General features: G+C 37.7%; 2 protein-coding genes across 2 annotated transcripts in view; one reads left to right on the plus strand and one right to left on the minus strand.

Annotated features, from left to right (window-relative positions):
- On the plus strand, positions 1–23818 carry slc47a1 (solute carrier family 47 member 1). The gene is made up of 17 exons (XM_072662599.1): positions 1–313; positions 3571–3672; positions 6592–6660; positions 7018–7166; positions 9003–9045; positions 9432–9476; positions 9571–9668; positions 10975–11072; positions 13661–13774; positions 13938–14005; positions 17138–17246; positions 17997–18072; positions 18191–18260; positions 18506–18638; positions 20455–20549; positions 20703–20837; positions 21884–23818. Exons 1-17 carry the CDS (start codon positions 143–145, stop codon positions 22175–22177), a joined length of 1869 nt encoding a protein of 622 aa, XP_072518700.1. The 5' UTR covers positions 1–142; the 3' UTR covers positions 22178–23818.
- The window catches only part of LOC140539816 (multidrug and toxin extrusion protein 1-like), a 17536-nt gene continuing 15145 nt past the window's right edge, over positions 23048–25438 (minus strand). The window contains exons 16-18 of the mRNA XM_072662600.1: positions 25288–25382; positions 25094–25172; positions 23048–24801 (exon numbers count right to left, since the gene is read on the minus strand). Of these exons, the coding sequence (XP_072518701.1) occupies positions 24563–24801; positions 25094–25172; positions 25288–25382 (413 nt within the window). The 3' untranslated portion in view covers positions 23048–24562. The remainder of the gene's footprint in view (positions 24802–25093; positions 25173–25287; positions 25383–25438) is intronic.

The raw sequence follows: 25438 nt of genomic DNA on the forward strand, positions 1-25438 counted from the left end.
CACGGTTTTGGACTCACTTTCGGATAGGACCTCTCTCCTTCTCGTCTTTGCTCCCCCCCTCTCTCTCTCTCCCTTGCTCGCTCTCGCTCTCTCTCTTTCCCCTCTCCCTGTGCCTCCCCCTCTCCCCTCTTTCCACAGTTGAATGGATAAAGCTGGGATCCAGGAGGCTTCAAGCCCCCTGACGGGCAGCGGGCAGGTCACCGAGGCAACGGCGCCCAGTTCGGGAGTGCTCCGCTGTGGCTTTGTCCGACACTGGGTGCCCCTGGCCTACAGAGAGGAACTCAATCATGTCCTGCGCCTAACCGGGCCTCTGGTGAGTCCCGCATTCTCACACACATCTCACACAGCCGGGGGTTTAACTTTTTAAAGGCAACAGCAAGTCTTGCGCAACGTTAGTACACATTTTGAGTATCAAGTGATGCTATTTTATAAGTCTATGGTATAAAGAACGGGTGGAAGTTCTTGGATCTATTTTTTTGGTGAGCTGTAAACGTAATCATTATTGATCAAATATTAATACAAGTCTTACATGCTAACCCAGGTGTAGCCAGACTTTTGTGTGCAGGGATTGTGCAGGGTTTGAGATCAAAACCACAAAATATTACAGAAATAAAGAAGGTTAATGTGTTTAATACCATTATGCTCTAAGCTGTTTTTAAGAATTCCTACAAAACATTGTTTTTAAAGGGAGGACTTTCAGATCCACATCAAATGTCCTTTGGGGTTATCTTTAGGAAACCCTGTCCTAAACAGGTGTAGGATCTATTCTAAGAGATATGAAAATTTAATTCGAAATATTTATAAATGTCTTCTATCCTAAACAGAAAGAGCCAGTATAACCACAGGCACTGGCAGGGATTTAGGGCCCCATGAAAAGATCTTACACTGGGCCCCACAACTCTGCCAAAAACAATTCTGCCGAAATACTCAATGAATACGATGTTTCACTCACAAGCTGTGGCATTTTTCACCCACACATCTGTAAAGCACATTCATCTTTCATACAGTGCTGCACAAATGAGCTACTGCATTATCTAATATTATCTAATCATGCCAAGCATAACTGCATCAATGGTTCCACTGTGGTTTTATGATGACAGTTATCATAGTCATAGTAAAATGTTCCTTTACTATGTACTCTGTACTTTTTCTGCACATCAGCTGAAACCCAAATGTTTCGTTATAAGCTCCCCCTGCGCACGATCGTCTTTGCTGTGAATAGTACACACGTGGGTGTAGTTCAGCCGAAAACGTATTAAATTCTAGACCCAGTTTAATAAACCTCTAAAATGAAAACTGTTTAATGTGATGAATACATCAGAGTGGTACTGCACCTACGAGATATCAAAGATATTCCACATGCTTTTCTAAATACAATCTAAATACAATCTAATTTTAGCATAAATACAATGGATTACTTTATCAGCTCAATGGTGACGTATTTAAATATACTGTATAATATCACAAGATCATATTCATAATCTGTAACTGTACTGAGGATACCTTCTGAACAACCCATTCTAGACTGTATTCCAAATAAACAGGATCATCACATCTGCCAGTTTTCACTTCTTACTCACTTACAAAAATGATTCTTTTTTGTTTAAAATGTGGAGATTTATTTAAACAATCAGTTATTAAAGCATGACATGTCCCATCTCATCATCATAATAACATCTTATAAAATCTTTCGAATATTTCAAATAATAATCATACCGTTTTGTAATTATTCATTCTTCTGTTTATTAGAATTTTGTATTTAATGTATTTAAAACTGATGCTTAAGCCTAATAAAGAAAAATGAAAGTATTGAAGTATTAAAGTATTCAGACACAAACTAAGTTAAGACAGTTAAGACTGATGTAGGTCTCGGTCTGTGCGCGGTGGTTTGGGGGCTTGGTCTTTAACCATTGATGTTTTTAAATGTGTAAATATTAAGAATTCTGTTCTTCTGAAAAGATTTGCTCAAGCTTTTCTAAATTCCTTGGCCAGTCTGTTAAAACCTGTGTGATTCAGAGTAGAGAGACAGAATACCAAAGTAACCTAAGCAGCTTTTCTTTGTATTTCACTGTCTTTCCTGTTTTTTCGCTGCTGGTATTTCGTGTTTTCGTGTTTCGACAGAAACACCTTTCTTTTTTACATTTGTCTTGTTTTGTCCTTTCGTCCTTCAAGCTTTCAAATTCCAGCTAAATGATGCTGCCGCCACCGTGTTGCTCTGGTAACTGAGAGATGCTGGGTTGGATCTAGGCCAAATCTATTGCTTGGCATTTAAAACAGCACTATTTTTGGCTGATTTGATCGCAACACTATTGGCTGCATTTCCGCTGGATCGTTTGGGTGCTTTGAGATAACAAAGTTTAAACAATGAATTTCTTTTCACCAACCTGCCTTAGAGAGCAGCTTTGTGCTGTGTTCTGGAAATGGTTAAAGGATTTTCTCTCAGCCATGCTTTCCTCCAGCTCCAAAAGCTCAGGCATTGCATGTGGGAAGCACACATTTGCTCAGAGACAGATGATGAGTGTTGCGCTGCATGTTGTGCTGTAAGAATACGTACGTTTTTTCCCTATAAACTACTTTTTAAGCTAAACAGGAAACACGCCTGTCTGTTAGTGTTACATCAACACTGTGTGTTCAATATTAACAGTGTTGGCTTAACATACACAAATTTGCAATGTAATGTAACATTGACGATCATGTTATTTACTTAATCATCACATGTGTTAATATACTGAATCGTTGACTTGTTAAGGTAATATACTGAATCAGTACTGGTTCATTAAGTTAATATAGCAGGTAATTAGCTTTTACTTATTCATATTTGACTTATTAAGGTAATGCAGTGAATCATCATCGGCTCATTACGTTAATATACTGAATCATCACACTGGACTGTTATCTTGTTAGGTTAATATACTGAGTCATTGACTTCTTAAGCTAATTCACTGAATCTCTGTTTGTTCATTAATATACTTAAGGCCTTCTTGCAAAGGTTGTGCAGCCTTTTGTTCCAAAAACAGTCATACTTTTTACATGACCATGTTCAACCTCTCTGTATCAGAATTACCAGAGGAAAAGAAATATTCTGATTAGAGACGGCTTAGCCCTGTTTGCAGTTAAAGTAAGACTTAAGGAATTTTCTCCTAATTCCGAAATTCAACTCCTGAGATACAAGCCTTGCCTGTGTTTTAGAGCTTTTTAAGGTGGCTCTCTTTGTTACACTGAACAAAATTGCCAGTTTTTGTAACCAAAACACCTGCAGTTATGATTAGGCCGTGTCAGACCTCTAGTAGCTGCTTACCCTATTCAGAAAGTAGTCTGTTATTTTGTCCACCTGTATATAGTTGTAATTTTGTTGCAATAGATATAGTAATAACAGTAATGAAATTAAATCAGAAACATACCAAATGTCATGTACACACTTCCAGAAAATGCTACAATCACAGTTGTTGTGTTCCTCCATGGCTGGTTTAAAGTTTTAAGTGGTTTAAGTGGGTAAATTGAAGTTGAGTGGGTAAATTCCCCCCCACTGAGTTCTAATGCTTCAGTGTTTTCATTGTTTATGTTTTGCAGCTTGTTTCCCGGATCTTAAGCTTCCTTCAGCCATTTGTCAGCACCATATTTGTTGGTCACCTGGGGAATGCGGAGTTGGCTGGATATGCCCTCGCCTCTGCGGTAACATACACTAATCCTTATTATGCCTCGAGTTGTGGTTCCTGTGGGCTAATTACACAAGCATTTATAAGACCATACATTTTATAGCTTTCAGTATAGCTTTATAGCTTTCCATGTATGCTCACTGTGCACCTCCAGAATGCTGATACATCAGCTTCCTCTCATCAAAGATATTATTTTATGACCTGTAAGAGCACACCTTGTAAAGTTGCTGCCTAGTACACTCTTAACAGTAATCTTATAGTGGATTACTGTTCCCATCCACTGAAAGGTACTGAAACGTTCTTCTGTGGCATCTCTCCAAAATAACTTTTTTTTGCACCTTTCGAGGAATATCAATATTTACGAGTATAATATAAAAAAAAACATGATTGATTACTGACCCAGGATACATGCAGGAGATGCTAGGCTAATGCCGCTAACAAACCCATAAATGGGACTGTCACCTCTCCAAATATTATCTCATCTTTTTAAATACACTCCCAAAATCTGCAGCCATTCTGTTGTCATCAAATCTAAAAGTTTTAAAACAAATGATTCATATTTTCTTATTGGCTAAAGTAAACCCCATGATGTTCTAAACTACACAGATTTGTCTGCACATAAAATGAAGATCTGGTTGCATTTTTCAGCGAATTAAAGAGACATTAAAGAAAGTGTATCTAAAGAGATGAGATTGGTGACAATCTTAGTCCAGTGTTTGTTAGCAATGCTAGCTTAGCATCTCCCGATCTAAACTAAAGAAGTAAATTTCAGATATAAACAATGTCTCTGCTGTCTGGAAGCATTTGAGGTCAGGCCCGAAACGTACTTCTAACAAGGACGTGAACGTAGACGCTTTGAGGTATGCAGACTGGGTTTTGTGCGTGTGTCACAATGCATTTCATAATGCAGCACAAGCCCAAGCTGCATTCTGAGCATTGCTGTAAAGGGAGCTACAGCGACAGCCCTGCAGGCTATAATTATGTACACGTCCCAGGATTTTCAGGCAGAGGAGATGGAGTATGTGTAATTAACCAAATAGACTTTCTTAATCAGAAACACTGTGACACCTTTACTTCTTTTGAAAGTCTTTCTATTAAAACATCCAGTCTGATTACAAAAAATAATGTGTTCTCATTCAATTATATTTACAGGCCTCTAGGGTCTGGCTCTCTAATTTCTAACAGAATTTAGTGATTTTGCCGCAGGCTTAACACTGATGAAATAGACAGACAATCCATTAACAAAGGCATTTCCAATCTTAGCTTTGTTCGTAACGTAACTGGACCTACATTTTACTGTAATCATACCATGACACTGGGTGTTAGCATCAATAACCTAAATATTCTTCCTCAAAGCTCAGCAGTCTCCTGCTACCTAATTTCTTACAAGTTACATCTGTCCTCCCGCTATTGTCTAATGCGCTCAATTACACCATTGACAGCCCTACAATTTATTGAAAACCTTTCAGATGTATCGACTTCAGTCTAGATTAACTTACGGTCTAGAAAATACTTTTCAGTCTAATTTAGACAAAGTGGCACTGCATACATGTAAAATAACAGGGCAAAAAAAGCTTGCTCCATGGTACATTTGCAGACATTTGGGGCAGTGGTGGCTCAGTGGTTAGAGCGCCGGGATATCGATAACAGGGTTGTGGGTTCGATTCCCGGGCTTGGCAAGCTGCCACTGTTAGGCCCTTGAGCAAGGCCCTTTACCCTCTCTGCTCCCCGGGCGCTGGAGTTGGCTGCCCACCGCTCTGGGTGTGTGTGTACTCACTGCCCCTAACACATGTGTGTGTGTGAGTGTGTGTTCACTACCAGATGGGTTAAATGCGGAGGACACATTTCGCTGTACAGTGTACACTGTACAGTGACAAATACGTGCACCTTAAAAGACATTTGGCTAGGTGTTGTGTTTGGGTATTTGTATTGAGCATGTTTCTGGCCAGTGATAAATCATGTTATGAGTCATAATATGATCATATCATATCATAATCATAATCATAATATGAGTTCTTTAAGATTTAATACGGTTGCATGGTATAATCAACCCAGTCCGTATTTAGTCGTTGGGAAATTTCCTCTTTTACTTGTGCTGCATGTTTTTTTTCAGGCGATTCTATTCTATTCTATTTTTCGATTCTATTTTTTGAATTGGCCATTATGAATAATCGTTCATCAATTTCATAAAGGTGAAATATTGTGGGAGTTTTGTTCCAACTGCCAAACCAGCTAGTCCAGGTTTGAACTAACTGAACTGAACTGAACTAAATGAACGTACTGTCCAAGCAGATAGGATGGGTAGTAAACTGTAAACTGTTTTTTACCTGTAGAAGTGGTCGGTAAGTCGTGTTCAGATACACATCTCCATCATTTTCCTGGCAGTTGGCGCTTGATGAATGATGGAAAACTGCTGCAACTCATCGTTGCTAATCTACAATATTAAGCACTGCATGAATACCAGGAGAGCATCAGCAGGCAGAGAAAGAAAATAGTCAGAAAAGCAAGATCTGATTAAAGGACTAATACAGGCAATTATAAAAGCAGCTACAGGCAACTGACATCTGCACAATATCATGTTTTTTATGAGTATATGATCACCTGTGACACAAGAATCTGGGTTCATTGAAAACGCAGATGAGCGAGAAACTTGCTCATCCTAGCTGTCCTATCCTATTTTATAGAGTTTCAACACTGAGAAGATAAAAAAAGGTGTAAAAAGTTATTACTGATAACGTATGCTCACACATGTGGTGGCTCTCACATCAGAGGAGTCGTACAGCTTTTGGATTACTTGTCCAGCAGACTAATTGAGGAAAAGGATTTATTTAAGACGCCAGTTAGCATGTGATTAAAATTCAATGCCAGCATTCCAAGACAGGAAGGAGTGTGTGATTAGAGAACTGGGCTGTTTCATATCTCTCTTTCCTCTCAGACCATCAATGTGACCACAGCTGCTACAGGATGTGGCCTGGCCCTGGCGTGTGACACACTGGTGTCTCAGGTAAGCTCTGCTAGTTAACTACAGTAATTTAAATTGGTAATATCAGTTACACCTCTGAATATTCTTTAGGTACATATGTATTTAACCACTTAAAGCAGAAAGGCTTACACACTAAGGTGTATTATTCAGTAACAAGGACAAACTCATGGGGCTATTCTTTGGTAATAGAAGTTACTTTCGGCCTTATAGGCTGTTTAAGGGGCTAAAAGGCATTTTATGTTCAGTGTTTGAGTGATGAAACTCAGTAACGTTATATTTTGCACAAACTGGCAAGTCACTGGAAGGCCTTTCATTGTGCACTTTTTTTTACAGTGTACAGCACACATCTAAACATGATGTTTATATTTGCATTGGTAGACGTATGGCAGTAAGAACCTGAAGCGCGTGGGAGAGATTCTGCAGAGGAGTATTCTGATCCTGCTGCTTTTCTGCCTGCCATGCTGGGCCATTCTCATCAACTCCGAGTCCATTCTGCTGGCTATGCAGCAAGAGGCCGAGGTAGCCAGGTGAGACTGATTGAACATATTGACATATTTCTTGTAAAAGCAGTGAAGTAAGGCTATTGTAACGCTAATGAAAGTCTCTTCTAAAAGAACACCACAGAGACAACAGTGACTATCAAAAACTTTCTCAGAGCAAGAGGAAGGAACCTTGAGAGGAACTGAGACTCAACAGGAGAACCCATCCTCCTTTGGTTAACACCAGATAGTAAAACAAATAATTCTTCACAAGTATCAATAAATTAAGAAATTACTTGCATATACATTAATGAAATATGAAAAAGAACCCTAATACTGCACAGAAGAGCAGAGATTAATGTAATATGTCCTTTCTAAGGAAAATAATTATTATCTATATGGTTGCCATTTTAGCATGAGCACGTAAAGGTAGATTGTTAGTAGTAATGGTTTTAGTAACAACCTATGCAGGCTTCATCAGTCTTACTAACATGACTTAACAAGTACGTTTTCAGCCCAGACTTAAAAATTGAGACTTTGCTTGAGTCTTGAACATCTTGAACATCAAAAACGAGAAATGAGAATTCTAGGTACTAATAAGAAGTCAGCACCCGATGATGGTGCATTTGAGGGGGTGAGATTAAATAGGTACTGAGAGGCAAAGCCATTTACAGCTTTATATGTCAAAAGCAGCATTTTGTAATCAATACGGAATTTGACTGACAGTCAACATAGTGCTGATAATACTGGGATGGTCAAATTTCTCTGAACTCACTGGATCTTGTTTATTCTCTTAGCAGCAAGTCAATACAATAATCCAGGCTTGGTGTAATAATGGCATTACGATTTTAGATATAAAAAAGGTAAACAACAGAGAAGAAGGTAATTAAATTAGATGACAGAGCCGTGTGATGTAAACGTTCTTTAACAATCAAAGGATCCTCCTAAAACCATGCCAGAGTGTACAATAATCAATAATAAACAAAAATGATCTTGTGTTTAGGATGCCAATAGAAATGGAAATCTATTAGTCTAAGCTGTGACCTACATTGTGGCCCAGTTCAATCCCTCTGTAAGAAAAATGAGTCAGCATTTTGAAACCTGCAAGAAAAAAGCCCAGTGGTCCACAAACTAATCCTAAACAGTAAGAATATGTTTGTGAATTGTTGAATTGAGTGTATTGATCTTTTTTATGTGTATGTTTTAAATATACACATTCGACCAACAATGTGAGGAACTCATTGGTCAAACCTGACATGTTAGAGGTGCAGTGTTTTTGGAACAGAACCATGCACAAATCTGTTCTTTCTGTAAACATCCTACTAGGAGCTCGCTCTCTGCTCTATGGACTTTAAATACACAGTGGACTAATTATTACCACATGTGTCGATCATATTGCTCACAGTCACATCTCTAGGCCTTATCCTATTTGAAGCTTTATTTCAACCAAAATAGCACTGAATGACAACAGTGCTGAGCTAAACTCGTAAAGAAATGAGAGTTTTCCACAGACTTGAGATTTCAAAGACGGATAAAAAAAGTCTTGGAAATTGAATATTGACCTCTACTCACAGTCTGAGTGCACTCTGGACCAGATAAACAATCAGTAACCCACCTTTGTTTTATGCTGAGGCATGAAAAGATAAATTTCCCTACTCCGACACACGTGACCCAGCACTCAAAACTGGTTCTTTAGTTACTGAGGTAGATCAGGTGCATAAAACATGAAAAGCACATACATGTACATAGTGTTCATAGTCCCCAGACCTGACTTTGAGACTGTCTGGCTTAAGCCATTGTGTATTTTAGCATATGCTTAGTCTGTATTACTAATGCAACAATAATTGATGTGTGATTATGATCTCATCTTGCTGCCCTCCTCAGAATCGCACAGATGTATGTGCTTTCCTTCCTGCCAGCTGTTCCTGTAAGTCCCTGCGTTAATGATCCTGATGATTTCTGTGAGCTAAATTCTGTTTAATAGTTAAGCATTTAATTATTTGATGTTTTGCCATATGTATAATATGGAACATATGTGATCATATAACAGTGTATATTGGATTATATATCTGTTGTATTTTATATATGTATAAATATATAAACATGTATAAAATATTTATACATGTATACATATTAAGCATTATTTTACACATTTATTTAATAATACCACAATAAAAACAACAACAATAATCATAATTTCTTTTAGTCAATCCGTAACAGCTAATTATGCCAACAGTAAAAATAATAACTTGCATGCAATGAGATTCTTCCCTGCCCGATAAAAGAATAACCCTTCGTTCATCATGTTCGCAGGCCATGTTTCTGCACCAGCTGCAGGTGGCATATCTTCAGAACCAGGTACCCTAACTTGATTTCTGAGTCTTGCAGGCTGAAGGACAGTGGGAATGTTCTGAATGAGCAGTAACATGCTGGTATTGTTTTTATGCTTCAGGGCATCATTCTGCCTCAGATGTACACAGCAGCTGTAGCCAACATTGTGAATGTAGCAGTCAACTACATCCTCATATTATGGATGGGCCTGGGAGTAAAGTAGGTGTGCTTACCCACACTGCTCTTAATTGTTTTTTTTTTGGCTGTTTCCATGATTGGGGTGCCATTTAGCTCTTGTAACTCAGTGTTTAGCCATTCAGTGTTCAGCGCAGGTAATCATCTCATTTTAGCAATGTCTCTGGCAATGGTAGATCAGGTGGAACGAGCTTCCCCTGGGTGTCCGAACGGCCGAGTCGCTCGCTGTCTTCAAACGCAAACTGAAGACCCACCTCTTCCGAGAGTACTTGGACGAATAGAGTACTATGGTCGCCTTATTGTATTGTGTTTAGTAATGTCTAAGCTTAGAGGTATCTTTTGAATTATTAGTCTATTCTAACTAGCTAAGGTTTCTTTCTTGGGTAAATAGCAAAGCACTTTGTAAGTCGCTCTGGATAAGAGCGTCTGCTAAATGCCGTAAATGTAAATGTAATGGCCTAAATGTGTAACAGGTACGGGGTCGGGCTGGGCGATAAGACTAAACAAACTCTTATATCGATGTGCTTAAGAGAAATAGCAATATACAATACAATATGATGACAAATCTAACAAAGTATGATGTTAAGCTATCAGTATGTATTTGTAACACCCAACACAGCTTGCAGTATATTTCCATAGTAAATATGTAACAGTGTGTCTACATTTTTAGTTATAAACGTGAGACAGTTGCACTCCGTCATGCTGCTTCTTTAACTGTATTGTTTCATGCACTTTAAAAAAAATTAAATCACACACAGATGGTAATCTGTGTGACAGGTGTGATATCAATTATATGGTATTTTTTTATTTATAGTATAAAAAAGTTTTGAATATATTGATATTTATGAAATATTGCCCTAGTTAGAGTCTTGCAAATGATATGAGGACATTCTAATAATTTACTCTGAATATATGATTAAATTGAGTTCAAATGAACTGGAAACACATTTAATTTATTTATTTTTGTATTATATAATATGTGTATGTTTAGTTATAGTTTAGAATCATTGACCTAGCAGTGGGTAAAAAAACCTGCCAGGTTTAACTCATTTTATTTTTCTTTCAAAAATACATCTGTCTTTTTCAGCCTAATTTCTATCTGTCAAATCTGTAGCTCTGTAGGTGTGTCTTCAGTTATTGGGTTATTGCCGCACTTATTGCAGAGCAAAATATGATATTGCTTCCACTGTTTTTGGGTCAAAACAAACACTTTAGAGATGAGTACATCTTTTCATGATTTATGGTTAGGTTTGATCCATCTACACCATGCTTTAAAGAACACTGTGACACTGCTTTAACTGTGTGTGTGTGTGTGTGTGTGTTTCTGCAGGGGCTCTGCTGCAGCCAACTGTATCTCTCAGATCTCCATCTGCCTCCTGCTGTTCGGCTACATTCGTTGGAAAAAGCTGCATGTCAGGACATGGGGTGGTGAGAAATATACATAAACCAACACAACACACAATATGCAAGGGGTTATTCTGACCCCTAGTGTCTGATTGTGGAAGGACATGAGCCTTTTTATTCAACAGTGGCTACCCTTGGTCTTATTGATTAATCATTCTTAAGAAGAAATTTCTTCTTAAAACCCACCTAGTTTTCAAATTCTGACATATACCAATGTATTTTTTTTATCTGGGATTTGTTCAGTTTACGAGGAAAAACACGTTATGAGTCTGGCATAGACGTTGTGTTCAGACCTTTCACAAGAACAAATTATAGAGAATTCTTAGGATGATATTGGTGAACGAGGCCCATTGTCTTAAGTGTGATATTAAGTGTAATTCTAAATGTTAGTATTTGAGTTTAGCACTTGACTGACAGTTAAGATATGATGCTTGAATGAGTGCTGGGGGGGCTTCAGAGCTGACATGCTGATAAAGTGAAGTTGGAGATTGTTTCCTGTATTATTGTGGGTATTTTGTCTGTTGCACATGTATTATCAGTGAATCACCTTGATATATTTTTCATAGGTTTCTAAATGAAATGAATATGTTTTGAATTCATAGCAAAAATTAGATGAACATCACTTTTTTGGCCAATTATGTCCTGCCTTCTAGACCTAATGTAGGTGATGGCATCATAATGTGTATATAGAGCACAAGAGAGCTTGAAGACTGTTAGTTTAAAAGTGTGCAGCTGGCATAGACTGTTGTGCAGGCAATACAGAGAAAAATATCTGAACTCCTTCTTTGCTATCATGTTGGGCAGACATCTACACTCAGTGGTGCTTGACTGTACCTCAAGGAATTTTGGGTGTAAGACCAGTTGCTGAGTCTAGTCCAATGCGGACCTTGCTGAAGGGCACATAGATGGTGCTTGAACACCTGAATAAGAAAGGGGTTGTCATACAGCCCCTGAACTCTGTGATAGGCCGTAATTTTTCTTTAGGACAAAAATGGTTCAAGGACTGAAAGTTATGTTTTCCTCTTTCGTCTTTTTGCTAAACGGTTGGGTCTGGGTGGATTTAATAATGGTATAGTCCCTTACAATCTTCCTAATGGTAGGTACCAGGTTAACAGCCATAATAAGAACCATAACTCCCAGATAACATGTCAAAAATACACTACACGGACAAAAGTACTCACTACACCTACATGAGCTTTTACGACATCCCATTTTAAATCTACAGTCATACATATGGAGTTGGTCCCCCTTTTGCAGCTCTTCTGGGAAGCCTTTCTGCAAGATTTTGGAGTGTGTTTGTGGGAAGCTCCTCACCCAGAAAAGCATTTGTGAAATCAGACACTGATGTTGGATGAGAGGGTCTGGTCTTCAATCTCCATTCTTCTTTACCCCAGAGGTGTTTCGATGGGGTTGAGGTCCGGGCTCTGTGCCGGCCAGTCAGGTTCTTCCACACCAAACTCACCCAACCTCTATTGACGTTGCTTTGAGCACTGGGGTGCAGTCATGCTGGAACTGAAAAGGGCCTTCCCCAAACTGTTCCCCAAAAAGTTGGAAGCATACAATGGTCCAAAATGTCTTGGTCTGCTAAAGCATTAAGATTTTTCTTTACTGGGACTAAGCCCTAACCCCTGAAAAACAAGGCCATAGCATTATCCCTCCTCCATCTATCTTTACAGTTGGCACAATGCAGTCAGGCAGGTAATGCAGGTAACATTCTCCCGGCATTCACCAAACCCAGACTCGTCCATCAGACTGCCAGATAGAGAAGCGTGATTCGTCACTGCGCAGAAAACATTTTCACTGTTCAGAGTCCTGTGGTGGTGTGTTTTACACCACTCCATCTGTTGCTCTGCATTGTTCTTGATGATGTAAGGTTTGCAGAAGCACAGTTTTTGTGCTAATGTTAAGGCCAGAGGATGTTTGGAGCTCTGCAGTTATTGAGACAGCAAAGCGTTGACAACTTTCATGTATTATGCGCCTTAGCACTCGACTTCGGGGCTCAGTTGCTGTGGTTTCCAAACGAATATCTAGGAGGGAAGAAATTTCACCAGCTGACTTGTTGTAACACTGGCATCCTTACAGTACCATGCTGGAATTCATACACCTGGGCCAATTGGACTGAATGAAACACCTGGATTTAATGATTAAGAGGTGTGTACCAATACTTTTGCCCATATAGTGTATGTAAACCACCATGAACTACTTGAAGAGACACATTTTGGGGTGGCCCTCACAGTTCCCTGACCTAAAGACTACCTCAACAATCTGTTCGTCTATAAAGATAAGAGAGAGAAAAAATGATAACTATGATGATAACTTTTTTAAGACAGACTTTTAGCTGCTAGAAAAAGCATTTGCAAGATTGCCAAAGAGTAACTGTAATTAGAGTAAAAATACATGCTGAAAATATTATATTGTATGATTATTCTGCTGCAGAAGCTGTGTTTACTATTCTTCAATTAAAAACATGCACACAGTTATGACGTGACAATGTTCATCTATAATTGTTTATAACTAATTGCTTTTGGCCTATGCCTGCATGCCAGGTCTATCTGCAGAGTTTCATGAATGACTGAGCTGATGAATGAGTGTGGGTGTGTCGCCCCCCGCAGGCTGGACCACTGCATCACTGCAGGAGTGGGACTCCTTCATGCAGCTCGCCATCCCTAGCACACTCATGCTCTGCTTTGAGTGGTGGATCTACGAAATCGGCGGTTTCCTTGCAGGTGTGTGTGTGTTTTCAGTGTGCTTGATTTTTATGATAGATAGTATATTTACTCCCTAACTGTTTTAACTCTTGATGATCTTGATGATGCAATACTGATTTCTACTCACACCTTCTCAAATTGGACTGTGCTCCTAAACACCATCCTCTCTTCTCATTGGTAGGTATGCTGGGAGAGGTGGACCTAGCTGCCCAACATGTTCTGCTGGAATTGGGAGCTATAACATACATGGTGAGGATCTGTTAGAGCCAAAGAGCCAAAAAGAGCCAAAAACCACAATTACCCCATTTCCCCTTTCCCTACGTGTAATAGATGATCTGTGATCAGTGGCTTAAGGTTGTTTCTTTAGGTCTGTTAGCTCCAGAGCTACAAGGCTGGTGTAGCTAATAATTAAAAGGAGCATATAGTCATCAGTTAGCTCTGTGTAAACTGCATCCTTAATTCATCACACACTTTGATTAATAAGCTGGTATGTAATGTGAAGTAGACTTGTATATGTGGTTTCTGACACTCTTGCTAGAATCATTGACTATGTTGCATATAATCATTGCTAGTGTGATAAAGAGCAATTGTGCTGCCTTCTAGAAGCCTGAGGTATGTCCAAGCTTTCGTCCATCTAAATGTCTAGTCTGATCAACTACACTTAAGGGAAGTCGACAGTTGTATAGTTGCTTTTTGGCCTACTTTTGCTTTAAAAGAGCTTTTTCAAATGATCTAAACAACATAGCAACAGTCCACCTTTGCCCAAATGTTTGTGGACACCCCTTTTAATGAATGCATTGAGCTACTTTAGGTTGCAACCATGGCTGACACAGATGTGCAAATGCATGTGACACACAGTAGAGTAAAGTATTTTCAACAGAATAGGACTCTCAGGAGAATATAAACACAAACCTATTGGCACCATGCCTAATGCACTGAGCTGTGGAGCATTGGAACTGTGGTGCTCCATCCAATACTTTTAGGATGAACTGGGGAGCTGGGGATGAGGTTGGGTGGTGCATCCTGACCTCACTAATGCTCTTGCCGCTAAATGCTGTTAAATCCCCACTGCCAAAATTTGGACAGTAGAGACAGTTACTCAACCTAAAGCAGGGTGAACTCTTTTTAATACCCTTGATTTAGGAAGAAATGAGAAATGAGCAGGTGTCCCAATACTTTTGTCAATAGAGTGTATATTAAAGGTCATTTTTGTCCAAGTATTGTATTTTTTATTAATAAATGAGCTATTATGCTTTATAAATTATCACTAAATATGGACAAATGAAGGTACAATGCACTTTACAAGGCTGAAGAAATCCAGGACTTGCACTGCTGCAGTAACAGCCTCTAGTCTTCTGGGAACATTGCTCTTCAAGAATATGACTAAGCTCACTTTACAGCCATTGTACAGCAGTACAGCGGAATTCCACCTCTGCATTTAACCCATCTGAGGCAGTGAACACACACACACTCACAAGTGATTAAGCAGTGAGAACGTACACCCAAGGTGGTGAGTGGTGTTGAGCCACCTCAACACTTGGGGAGCAATTACAGGTTAGGTACCTTGTTTAAGGGCATCTCAGCTGTGAATGCCGGTCCTGGGGATCAAGCTAACAACCTTTTGGTCCCAAGCTCACTTTTCTAAACTTCAGGCCATGGGCTGTAGATTCCATAGTGCTGATAGAGACATATAAGCTTCCATTCCACTTGTTAGCTATGTTAGCCTCCTAGCACCAGCTGTCTTGGCTGATTTGGGATAAAATGTGTAAATTTGATGTTTGGCTGAGTCACAGCTACAATACTTATTGACAGACGTGTGCTGAGGGCAGTGTTGTATGTCAGTCATTGTGTGCAGACCTGTCAGCCATTAGCCAGCTGAGGGTCTGACTCTGCAGTTGCTGTAGAACAGGAGTTAATGAGGTGGGGAGAAGGGGAGCTTGGAGAGGGGAAGTGCAGTATTACTATCATTGTTCAGGCTGAAAAGAAAATGAGGCCTGACTGTCAACAGTGTCATTCCACCAATTGGGAACCAATGTGACCTTTACTGGTGAAACCAAATCTTTTAAATTAGATTATAATAATTATTACACAGATATCCAAAAGTATCTGGACACCCCTTCTAATGAGGTGTATGGTAGTTGTATAACTTCCTTAGACCAAAAGAATTGGGTTCAGTAGAGCAGCTGCATGGTCACTATGCATCAGCTAGAGCAGTGTAAAACTCCCCAGCATTGGGCTGTGGTGCAGTGAAATTGCGTTTACCGGAGCGCTGGAGTTTCATCCAAACCATGGCATTTGTGATCTAAAGCTAACCATCAAACATCAGTTCCTGATCTCACTGATGCTCTTGTGGCGGAATGCAATCCAAATCCTCACAGCTATGTTCCAACATTGAAGAGCAATGTTACCTGAATAGCAGAGGCTGTTACTGCAGCTCCCTACTAATACCCTTGATTTAATACCCTCTTAACAGAATAAATAGGGTTTGGCAACTCCAGGATATAATAATTATTATAAATTATTAACAGTAAATATCTTCATCATTAAGAGCACAAATACCAACAATCTGTAAAAACCAAACATGTAGGTTGGCTCTTAGCTTAGTGGCAAGAGAGATGAGCCAGAAACTACATTGCTGGCTCCCTAAGTGGGCAGGGAAATGACTTTTACAAAGTGATCAACAAAGTACATTTAACAGAGCTGTAATAGAAAAAAACAAATAATACTTCTAAATATTCTTTACATATGTCATTTGAGTTACTGAGAACATATATTGAACTCAAAAAACATTGCCATCGCCTCTCCCACAACTTGTACTCATTTCATGTTTTTTACAGCCATGCGTGACTGTCATAATATAACTGTTCTAGGACCCCTACTTTAAGACTAATCCTTATAGTGTTAAACGAGAAATAAATCTCTATAGTCTGTATTTGTGCAGCACAAAACCACCCAATAAAATGAGTTCTCAGGCTCTGTTGCAAAAAATTCACTAAATATTAAACAGGCATCCAAGACAAGAATTTACAACATAAAGGCACACATAACAATCCCATCCAATTTGTTGCTTATGCTCGACAGTGTAACTGTAAATGTAAAAGCACATCATGCACTATGCACAGATAGCAGAACTCACAATACAGCCAAAGAAATGCTGCCATTAAACATGGCCTGTGTTTAATGCATCTTCACCTGTCGCAGTCTGCTCTGTGCGTATGGAAAAAAGAAAATCTAAATTCTCTATTAAGCGCTATTAGTATCTAAATAGCTTTTGGTGCTTCACATTAGTGACACTGTGTGTTCTTCCTTAATGGGTTAACTGACAAACCATTCTTCAGTGATTATAAAATGTGTTTTTTAATGGACACTACTCCTATCTAGTTTCCTCTGGGTGTCCATGCGGCAGCTTGTGTGCGTGTGGGTAACGCTCTGGGGGCAGGAGACACCACCAGAGCCCTTATAACCAGCAAAGTGACCCTCATCATCTCAGGTTAGAGAAACACATGCACATGTACTACAACACTGCCTTACTCTGTAGTTTCTGTTTACTAAGAAAATGCTTTGCTTCATGTACATGTAACTATAAAGACTGATTAAATTTAGGTATTAAAACAATACACTAAGCATTTTAACATTTAAAATTTCATTGAGAATTGACTTGTGCACAGGCCTTTGTTACATATTATTGCATACTTAGAGTCCATGCATTTTTTTAAACTGCAATTGAAACTGAACCAAGGGGAACAATGTTGCCATTTCCAATGCAAGTTATTGTCTGTTATAAGCCTAATTAAGGTGTTTTGAAAGAGTATTATTGTAATTAAATACTTCTATGTTTTACTCTTTACATTTGTGTTAACCTTCAATTGACCTGTTGTAGATCTCGAAGGCCATGAGATGTTTATGACTTTCTAATAACTTTGCATTTCAATTTAAATTTCCCAATAAAATTCATACAAATTAATATCAGTGTGAAAACATATTCACCTTAATGTAGAATTAGTATCTCTCATCAGAAAACAAGGGAATAATTCTTATTATTTAATTTTATTTGTTAAACCATTTACTGTTATAGGGAAGTGTGTTTAAATATAGGCATATTTTACTTTGAATCAAGTTATATTTATGGCTTCCACTTTTAAGTTAAACTTTCACTTAAATAGAGTTTAAATAGAGTTTCCCTGTACATTATTATATTATATATATTAAACCCCTGCTCACCTGTTGTTTTTTACTTTAGGAGTACTTGCAGTTTTACAGGGGATTGTGCTTGGCTCCACAAAATCAATGATGGGCTATATCTTTACCACTGATGAGTAAGTGACAATAGTGACTGCACAGTCAGCAGTTTTGGATCTACTGGATTATGTTAAATCAGGAGATCAATTTTAAAGAGAAAAGGTAGTAAATTATCTCTACTTTTGTCCTTCTCAGGAACATTGTTAAGATTGTCTCCGAAAATCTGACCTTCTATGTTTTCTTGCAATTTTTTGATGCCCTTGCGGTGAGTTGTTTACTGAGTTGTTACTGTTTCTTCGAAATGACTGTATTTGACTAATAAATAATGCATTTCCTTCTTTTCATTGTACCATAAAGATCAACTTTGATTTTATAACTACCTTTCCTAGAGCTGTAACCAGTTTTCAAACAGAGGACCAGTTTTTTATGTCCAGATAGTGTATCTGTATGTATACTTTTGTCCATATAATTTCTATACTTCTCATTATGTTGTGCTCTTTTTTCCTTTAGTGTGTGAGTTCAGGGATCCTTCTGGGCTCTGGGAAGCAGAAGGTAGCAGCCTTATCTAACCTTATCTGTTACTATTGTATCGGGCTGCCTTTGGGAATATCATTGATGTTCGCTGCTGAGCTAAGGATACTGGGTAATTTCCAACCATTACATTTCTATTTTACTGCTTTGGTTATCTGTCCTGCTCTCTCTTAAAATCTTAAATCATTTATGTCCAGCAACTAAAAATAGTATAATAGTATATATTTATATAACCTTCCAAAATTTCCAAAACAGTTGGGACGGTTAATAAAATACAAGTAAAAACAGAAAGCAGTAGTTTGTACATTTATTAGACTTCTTATCAAATAAAAAAAAATCACAATTTCAATTTCACACTTTATCTAACCAAATGCATTTTTCTATGAAAACATGCGTGTATTCTAATATTGATGCCTGCAAAATTGATGCAAACAAGGGGATGAGACAATTAATAACTAATAATAATGTGAATTTAAAATAGCAAGGTGACGTGAATAGTATATAGAAAACCACCAAGAAACAGAAATGGATGAATTTCATGACCAGTGAAAAACAGTAAAGCTTAAAAAAATTAACCCTGTTTAGCATGCTACAGCAGCATCGATCCTAAAACAAAATGTCAATGATTTTAACATAAAAAAAACTCTCACTCTGGGACTAACGTATAGAGGTATTTGCTGTGGAATTATTTAGTTGAATAACTATGCAAATTCAGGATATGTCCTTTAATGTAAAAAAATAAAACATCTATAGTAAATAAAGCCAAACTAAAAATATTTTTTTTAATTTAAAAAAAATTACCCATTATAGTGTTGGGTGCTTGGACCCTGATAATTGTCACTTGCAATGTCATTTAAATTCAAATGCCATGTACATAATAATATATTACAATAACATAACAAAAGAATAAAAAATGATGTGGCAAATGTCCAGTATGTTACATTCAGAAAATAAATAGAAATAAAGGTGCAGGTTGTTTCACACTTTGAACACATTTGCACTAATGATTTACACAAATGAACCTTTTTCACCCACATTTATAAAGCCATTGCAGAAATAAATGTGAAAATACAAAAATAAATTGTCCTCTTTAGCTTTTGTTTTTTTGCGTTTCGGTAATGTTATCAATTATGTAAACTGTGTTTTGGGGAGACGTGAGACACTACCCTCCGCCATCCCCTCCCCCACCACCACTCTTCCTAAACTCATCCAGTCTACACAGTATATTTTTCATTCAAAATGTCTATTTTTGCATATATGAAGAAAGGCCTAGACCTTCAAACACAAGTATGGGTAGAGGCTTGTTAAAACAGACACACATTCAAATACATCAAAATATTTGTTAATTTGCATTTTGTATTTTACTGTTAGTGTTTTATACAGATTAATAGCTTTACATATTAAGCTTACAGCTTTACATATGATATGTTTTACATATCATTATATATATATATATATATATATATATATATATATATATATATATATATATATATATATATATATATAATTTGCTTAATTTAACATATTGCAAACAAACACAAAACATTAAATATGGCAAATGTATTCAAAGCAAAAATATATTATGTGTATAATTTTTTAGTATTTTTTATTTTTGTTAAAATCTGAAAAAAACAAAATAGTGCTCTAAACTGGGCGGAAAATGTTTATACAGAAGTTTGTTTTCTTTAGCGAGTTATGAATTTGCTAAAGATACCACTTACATTCATTTATAAAATAAACAAAATGTGTCATTTCATGTAATTTAACATATCAACATTTTTTTATATATATGTACTGTATATGATCAGTTCAACAAAACTGTGTTGTGGCTATTTGCCATCTGCTATAGATGCAATAATGAAATGACTCTTCACATGATGATCAAAGTCATGATGTCTTTTCCTGTTTCTCCCTGAACATCTTAGGTCTTACACTTGGCCTCTTGGTGTGTGTTATTGTCCAAGCCTGCTTTTTCATCTTACTTATCTTCAAACTCAACTGGCAAAGAGTAACAGAGAAGGTATGGAATGGAGAGAGTCAAAGTGTAATCAGAGAGTAATGCCATTAATTTAATTAGAAGTCTATTCACTATTATGTGTTGCTGAATGTCCAGCATGGGTTTGGAGTATGAATTACAAGCCTGGCATTATGCTTCTCAATGCTTCATCTCCAGGCCCAGAAACGTGCTGGACAGAATGCAAAAGTGACGTGTGTAACGCAGAAGGGGCCTGTTGGTGGACCAATCATTGATACTGTGATTCCTGAAGGAGAGGATACCCTAGAGCAAACAACTGATGGAGGAAGCGTGGTGAGTGTTCAGCAGGCATTTTAAAAAATATGACCAGTGGTCTTTGTTGGAGCAGTGGGCATTTATACCATGTATGAAATATAAAAACTAGACATTGCACTGCAGTCGATTAATGCGCCATAAAGCCCCTTTCAGACATGCAGGGTAACACAGAACCTTTCCGGACATTACCACTGTTGATTTTTTCTTTGAGCTTCACTTATAACATTTGCATGGTTTTATGTCATAAACAGTCAGAATTTAATTTTATACAACCATTTTCCAGCAAATCTGAGCTAAACTGCAGTAGGCTCAATGGGTGGAGATATGTAAATGAGTTGGTTTTCTTAATATCAGAGAAACAGTGAATTCAAATAGTGTAGGCCCTGTCCTCATGTATCTGCATATATATTTATATATATTTTCAAAAACAGCTTTTTTTCTGTTTTGGTTCCCATACACACAAACAAAGCTATTTCAGGGTGGAAATTTTTAAGAACTATGTAGTTGGACAAAATGCAGCTTTATGAAAACACAGAAATCACAATGTTAACATGCGTATGTTTGACACTGACTGATTAACGATAGGGTTTTTTCACTAAACTGTGACAAAATGAATAGCTCTAAAAAAATACAACTGGTAATCAGAGATAGCAGCGCCAACATGGCCATTTTTTTCTTTTTTGAGCTTTATTCCTGGTAGAAATGGGGTTTTAGGCCAGTGTCATCTTTATAGAGACCAGCAGTTTGTGCTTTAGCTTCCCACTGTATTTAGGTCTGTTTTGGACAAGACCAAAAGTGCGACTAGAAGTGGAACGATAAATGATTTTAGAAATATCTGCATACGTGTACATGGCCTTAGTTACCATTTATGGACTGTATGGACTGTGGAGTGTATAGTATGTATGAACCTTTAATAGCATTTACAGACAACTTCAAGCTCCTTGATTTTCAAACAGTGAGGAAATTTACCAGTTTACCATGATATGGGCTAACAAACATCTAATGAAGGTTAGAGATTTATACCCTTATTAGTCGTTGATTAAATTTTTTTATTTCCATTTTAGTCGCAGTCAGTAAGTGGCGACTCTAAAGCGAGGGGCTACGCTAAGAGTGGGAAAGCGGAGGTGGAAAATGAGGAAGGACAAGAAGGCCGACCCAAAAAGCTGCTCTCCGTCCCGCAGCTGGTACTAAGGAGGGGGCTGACTCTGTTGGCTGCTGTACTGATCCTGGCTGTTGGGATTGTGGTACACTTGACCTGCCCTATACCTGAGCCCTCTCTCCAAATTAAGAGCAACCTCACTATGGACTGGGGAAATTACACCACCCCTGCGGCTTTCTCCAACTACACACTCAGCTAACTACTCTCCACACTGGAGCTCATCATCTTCAACACATGAGGCAACTTATATGATCAAAGCTAGCAGGAGGAATATGCTATTTGGCCAGTTTTTTTGGCTGTGGTAAGAAACTCCTCCTTGCTGTAGAACCTCATCTTTACAGATTATGCAGGTACGAAGACTGAATGCCCCTAAATGCTAATCAATGCATTTCACACTCCATTCTCTATGGCCATTGGCTGCAGTTTTTGAAGCTGCTCCTCAGGACAAGGCTACGCTAGAGAGGACGAGTCTCATTCACAACCAGTTAGGAAAGAGAGACTTACACTTACATTTACATTTAACAGACGCTCTTATCCAGAGCGACTTACAAGGTTACTTGTATTACAGAGGTGGGCCAATGTAGTGTTAGGAGTCTTGCCCAAGGACTCATTAATGTAGCGCAGCATAGTCACCCAGACTCGAACCCCAGCCTCCCACATGGTGTGGTAGCTCAGTGACAGGTAGTGTTGTCTGTTGCGCCACACCAACCACGTTGCGCCACACCAACCACAGAGCCTCACTTAACAGCATGCTAACTATACTGCAAAGAGGGACATATACCATGTCTATTTTTTAGTTCTTTGTCCTTTTTTTAATATTGAATATCAGGTATAAAATAAAAGCTGTCTGATTATATGGTTAACAGATTGTATGATTTTGTAGTTAATGTAAATTATTAGTAAGGTGAAACTTGAGGTAAACTTGTCTTCGTGATATTATTCATCATGTGACATAACACATATTATTGCATTATGGCACATTATGAAAAATGTGCTTAATTTTAGGTAGTGGTATTTTTAACATGACAGACGGCCTCAAGTGTAGTGACCAAATTATCAATGAAATTCATTGAATTGAAACTGTTTCCATATCTCAGTTTTAATGCTGTATTGGAATTGCAGCCTCATTTTGATAAATCTGTACTTTTGGCAAACAGTACTGTTCTTCTTTTTCTTCAGTGGCAATATGTTCTTTATATACAGTACATCCTTACTTCCTCGCTTTATTGTTTAATACTCTTCTCAATTAATCATACAAATAACGTGCACAGAGAATGATGCCACACATTTTGTGTAAAACAAGACAAAAGTGTTACCTTACAGGGTCTTTGTAAAGGGCAATGTTAAAAGTGCTAAATCAATTTAGAAATAATTAAATATCAAGTAACTGAAGTAAAATAAAGTTTTCCCAGATTTCCCATTCCCAGAGTAACTGTAACACCACTCTCCATAAAGTTACACATAGTTGATAAGGCAAGTCCTTTAATTTACCTACTTTAAAGGGGTAGTTCAACATTTTGGCAGATAAAACTATTTTTGGTTATGATAACAGTTTGCTATTTATATTCATAATTAGAAGACTAGTAGATTAGATTCCACAATGCACTGAATATTAAAAAATGTATCCCATGAACTTTTTAAGGGGCCAAACACAACTGATTTGTTGACTGCCACTTCTTTTGTCACTCTAGACTGTGTAAAATGTCTTTTTTTATTAAATGGTTATCCAGTACATAAGTAAAATGCATAGTTTGACTAAAACATCTAGACTACAGCCCATCTTAGGCCTCTCTGTCTATTCCAGGATAAATCTATAATAAAAAACTCTTATTATCCTGAACTGAGATCTCTGGCTTAAATATGTTTTGCTCCAAAATGAATAAAACACCACTTTTGGGAATTTCATTTTTTTTCCCATGATATCTGTTGGAGTGAGCTTCACACATTCAAGAAATATCAATACTATATTATGATTAGTATTACCTGTACTAGTGAAATACCGATTTGTTTGGAATCATCTCTTTATATTATGAATTGTTATAAATTGATATACATTATTTTAGAATGAAACTCAGCATAGATTAATGTACTGCTGTGATGTACCAGACAGTGTATCAGTTAATTAATTGAACTACCCCTTTAAACATCCTAGTAAAAGCTCAGCAGGTTATTCAAACTTGTAATCCAGTAAAATCTGATCTAAAAGAGTCAAAGATTTAACAGTAGTTTAAGTAGTAACTCTCAAATGAAAGTTTACAAGTCCACTACAGTCCAGTGGAATGGCTGAGCACAGAGTTGCTCAATTCATGATTTCACATTTAACAGCACTTTGGCTTATTTTTCTACATCTGCTGTTGCGATGTGATACACCTCAGAACAATAGCTGAACTAGTCAACATCATGTGATCTGACTAAAGCTTTAACAGACTTCATACTGATTTCAGTATGGCTTAAGTTATGCTCCTGTTTTCAACTTTCCGGAGAGAGTTTGACCCTTGACTTGAAAACAAGATAGTGTTTCCACCCGCCTTGTGTCTTGTTGAGAAAGGTACTTTTCTGGCAGCGGAATTATTAGTTCTCATGCTCATTTGAGGAGATCTGTGAGAAAAAAGTCTAACGCAATCCCACCAGCAAGAATGAGCAACATTAGAAGAACAGCAAGTCCTCGACGAATGACTAGCTGCCTGGTGGTCAGCACCTCCCCCACGATGACTGCCTCATCTTTTTCCTCAGCAGTTCCTTCCTTACATTCGTTCTGCCCTTCCACATCAGAGTTTTCATAAATCTGGTCATCTTTACTGGGTTTGTCCCCCTGAGAGTCATCTGTAAGGGAAGCATGAGTAGCGTTTTTCAAAGAGAACTTCTCAAGATTTCTTACACTTTCAAGACCATCTCTTCAGAGTTACACACACAGATGCAACATGAGTGTGATATTTAAGGGCATTATTAACAAAGTAGCCAAAATACTAAATGTGTTCTACTAGATAAACGACAAAAATAAAATATTGTAATTTTTTTTTAAGTTTAACAATATGACTATAATGAATAGTATAAACAGTTTGAATTCATTATCAATGCTTAATATAGGGAAATGAAATAACCCTGTGTGCATTACCTTCTTGACAGCTCTTATTTTCCATTGCATAAGATTCATCTTTTGTCTCAGCAATGTGAACACCTGCTCTTACCTGAGCCTGAAAGACAGCCAACAACTGAAACCATGCACCGCTGATTTACACAAACCAAATCTGTTCTATCATAGTAGAATATTACTGGATTTAAACAAACTGGGAAACAAGGAAGACTTACCTCCTGAGTTGTTTTTTTCCAGTCAAGTTTGCAAATTAGAATGATAAAGAAAAGAGACTGCAGAAAGACACATACAAAAAAGCCAGTCCACAAGCCTAGCAAAAGCAAAAAAGCCAAAAAGAGGGAGGGGAGAAGTGAATACTCCAAATTG

This window comes from Salminus brasiliensis, chromosome 18, assembly GCF_030463535.1.
Source record: "Salminus brasiliensis chromosome 18, fSalBra1.hap2, whole genome shotgun sequence".
Taxonomy (NCBI): Eukaryota; Metazoa; Chordata; class Actinopteri; order Characiformes; family Bryconidae; genus Salminus; species Salminus brasiliensis.

What these genes read in the sequence shown, in the direction of transcription:
- slc47a1 (XM_072662599.1), top strand. Translation starts at nt 143, where the DNA reads ATGGATAAAGCTGGGATCCAGGAGGCTTCAAGCCCCCTGACGGGCAGC. An exon ending in GTGACACACTGGTGTCTCAG is followed by an intron (nt 6,661 to 7,017) that starts GTAAGCTCTGCT and finishes TTGCATTGGTAG; the next exon opens with ACGTATGGCAGTAAGAACCT. An exon ending in GGCAAAGAGTAACAGAGAAG is followed by an intron (nt 20,550 to 20,702) that starts GTATGGAATGGA and finishes CTTCATCTCCAG; the next exon opens with GCCCAGAAACGTGCTGGACA.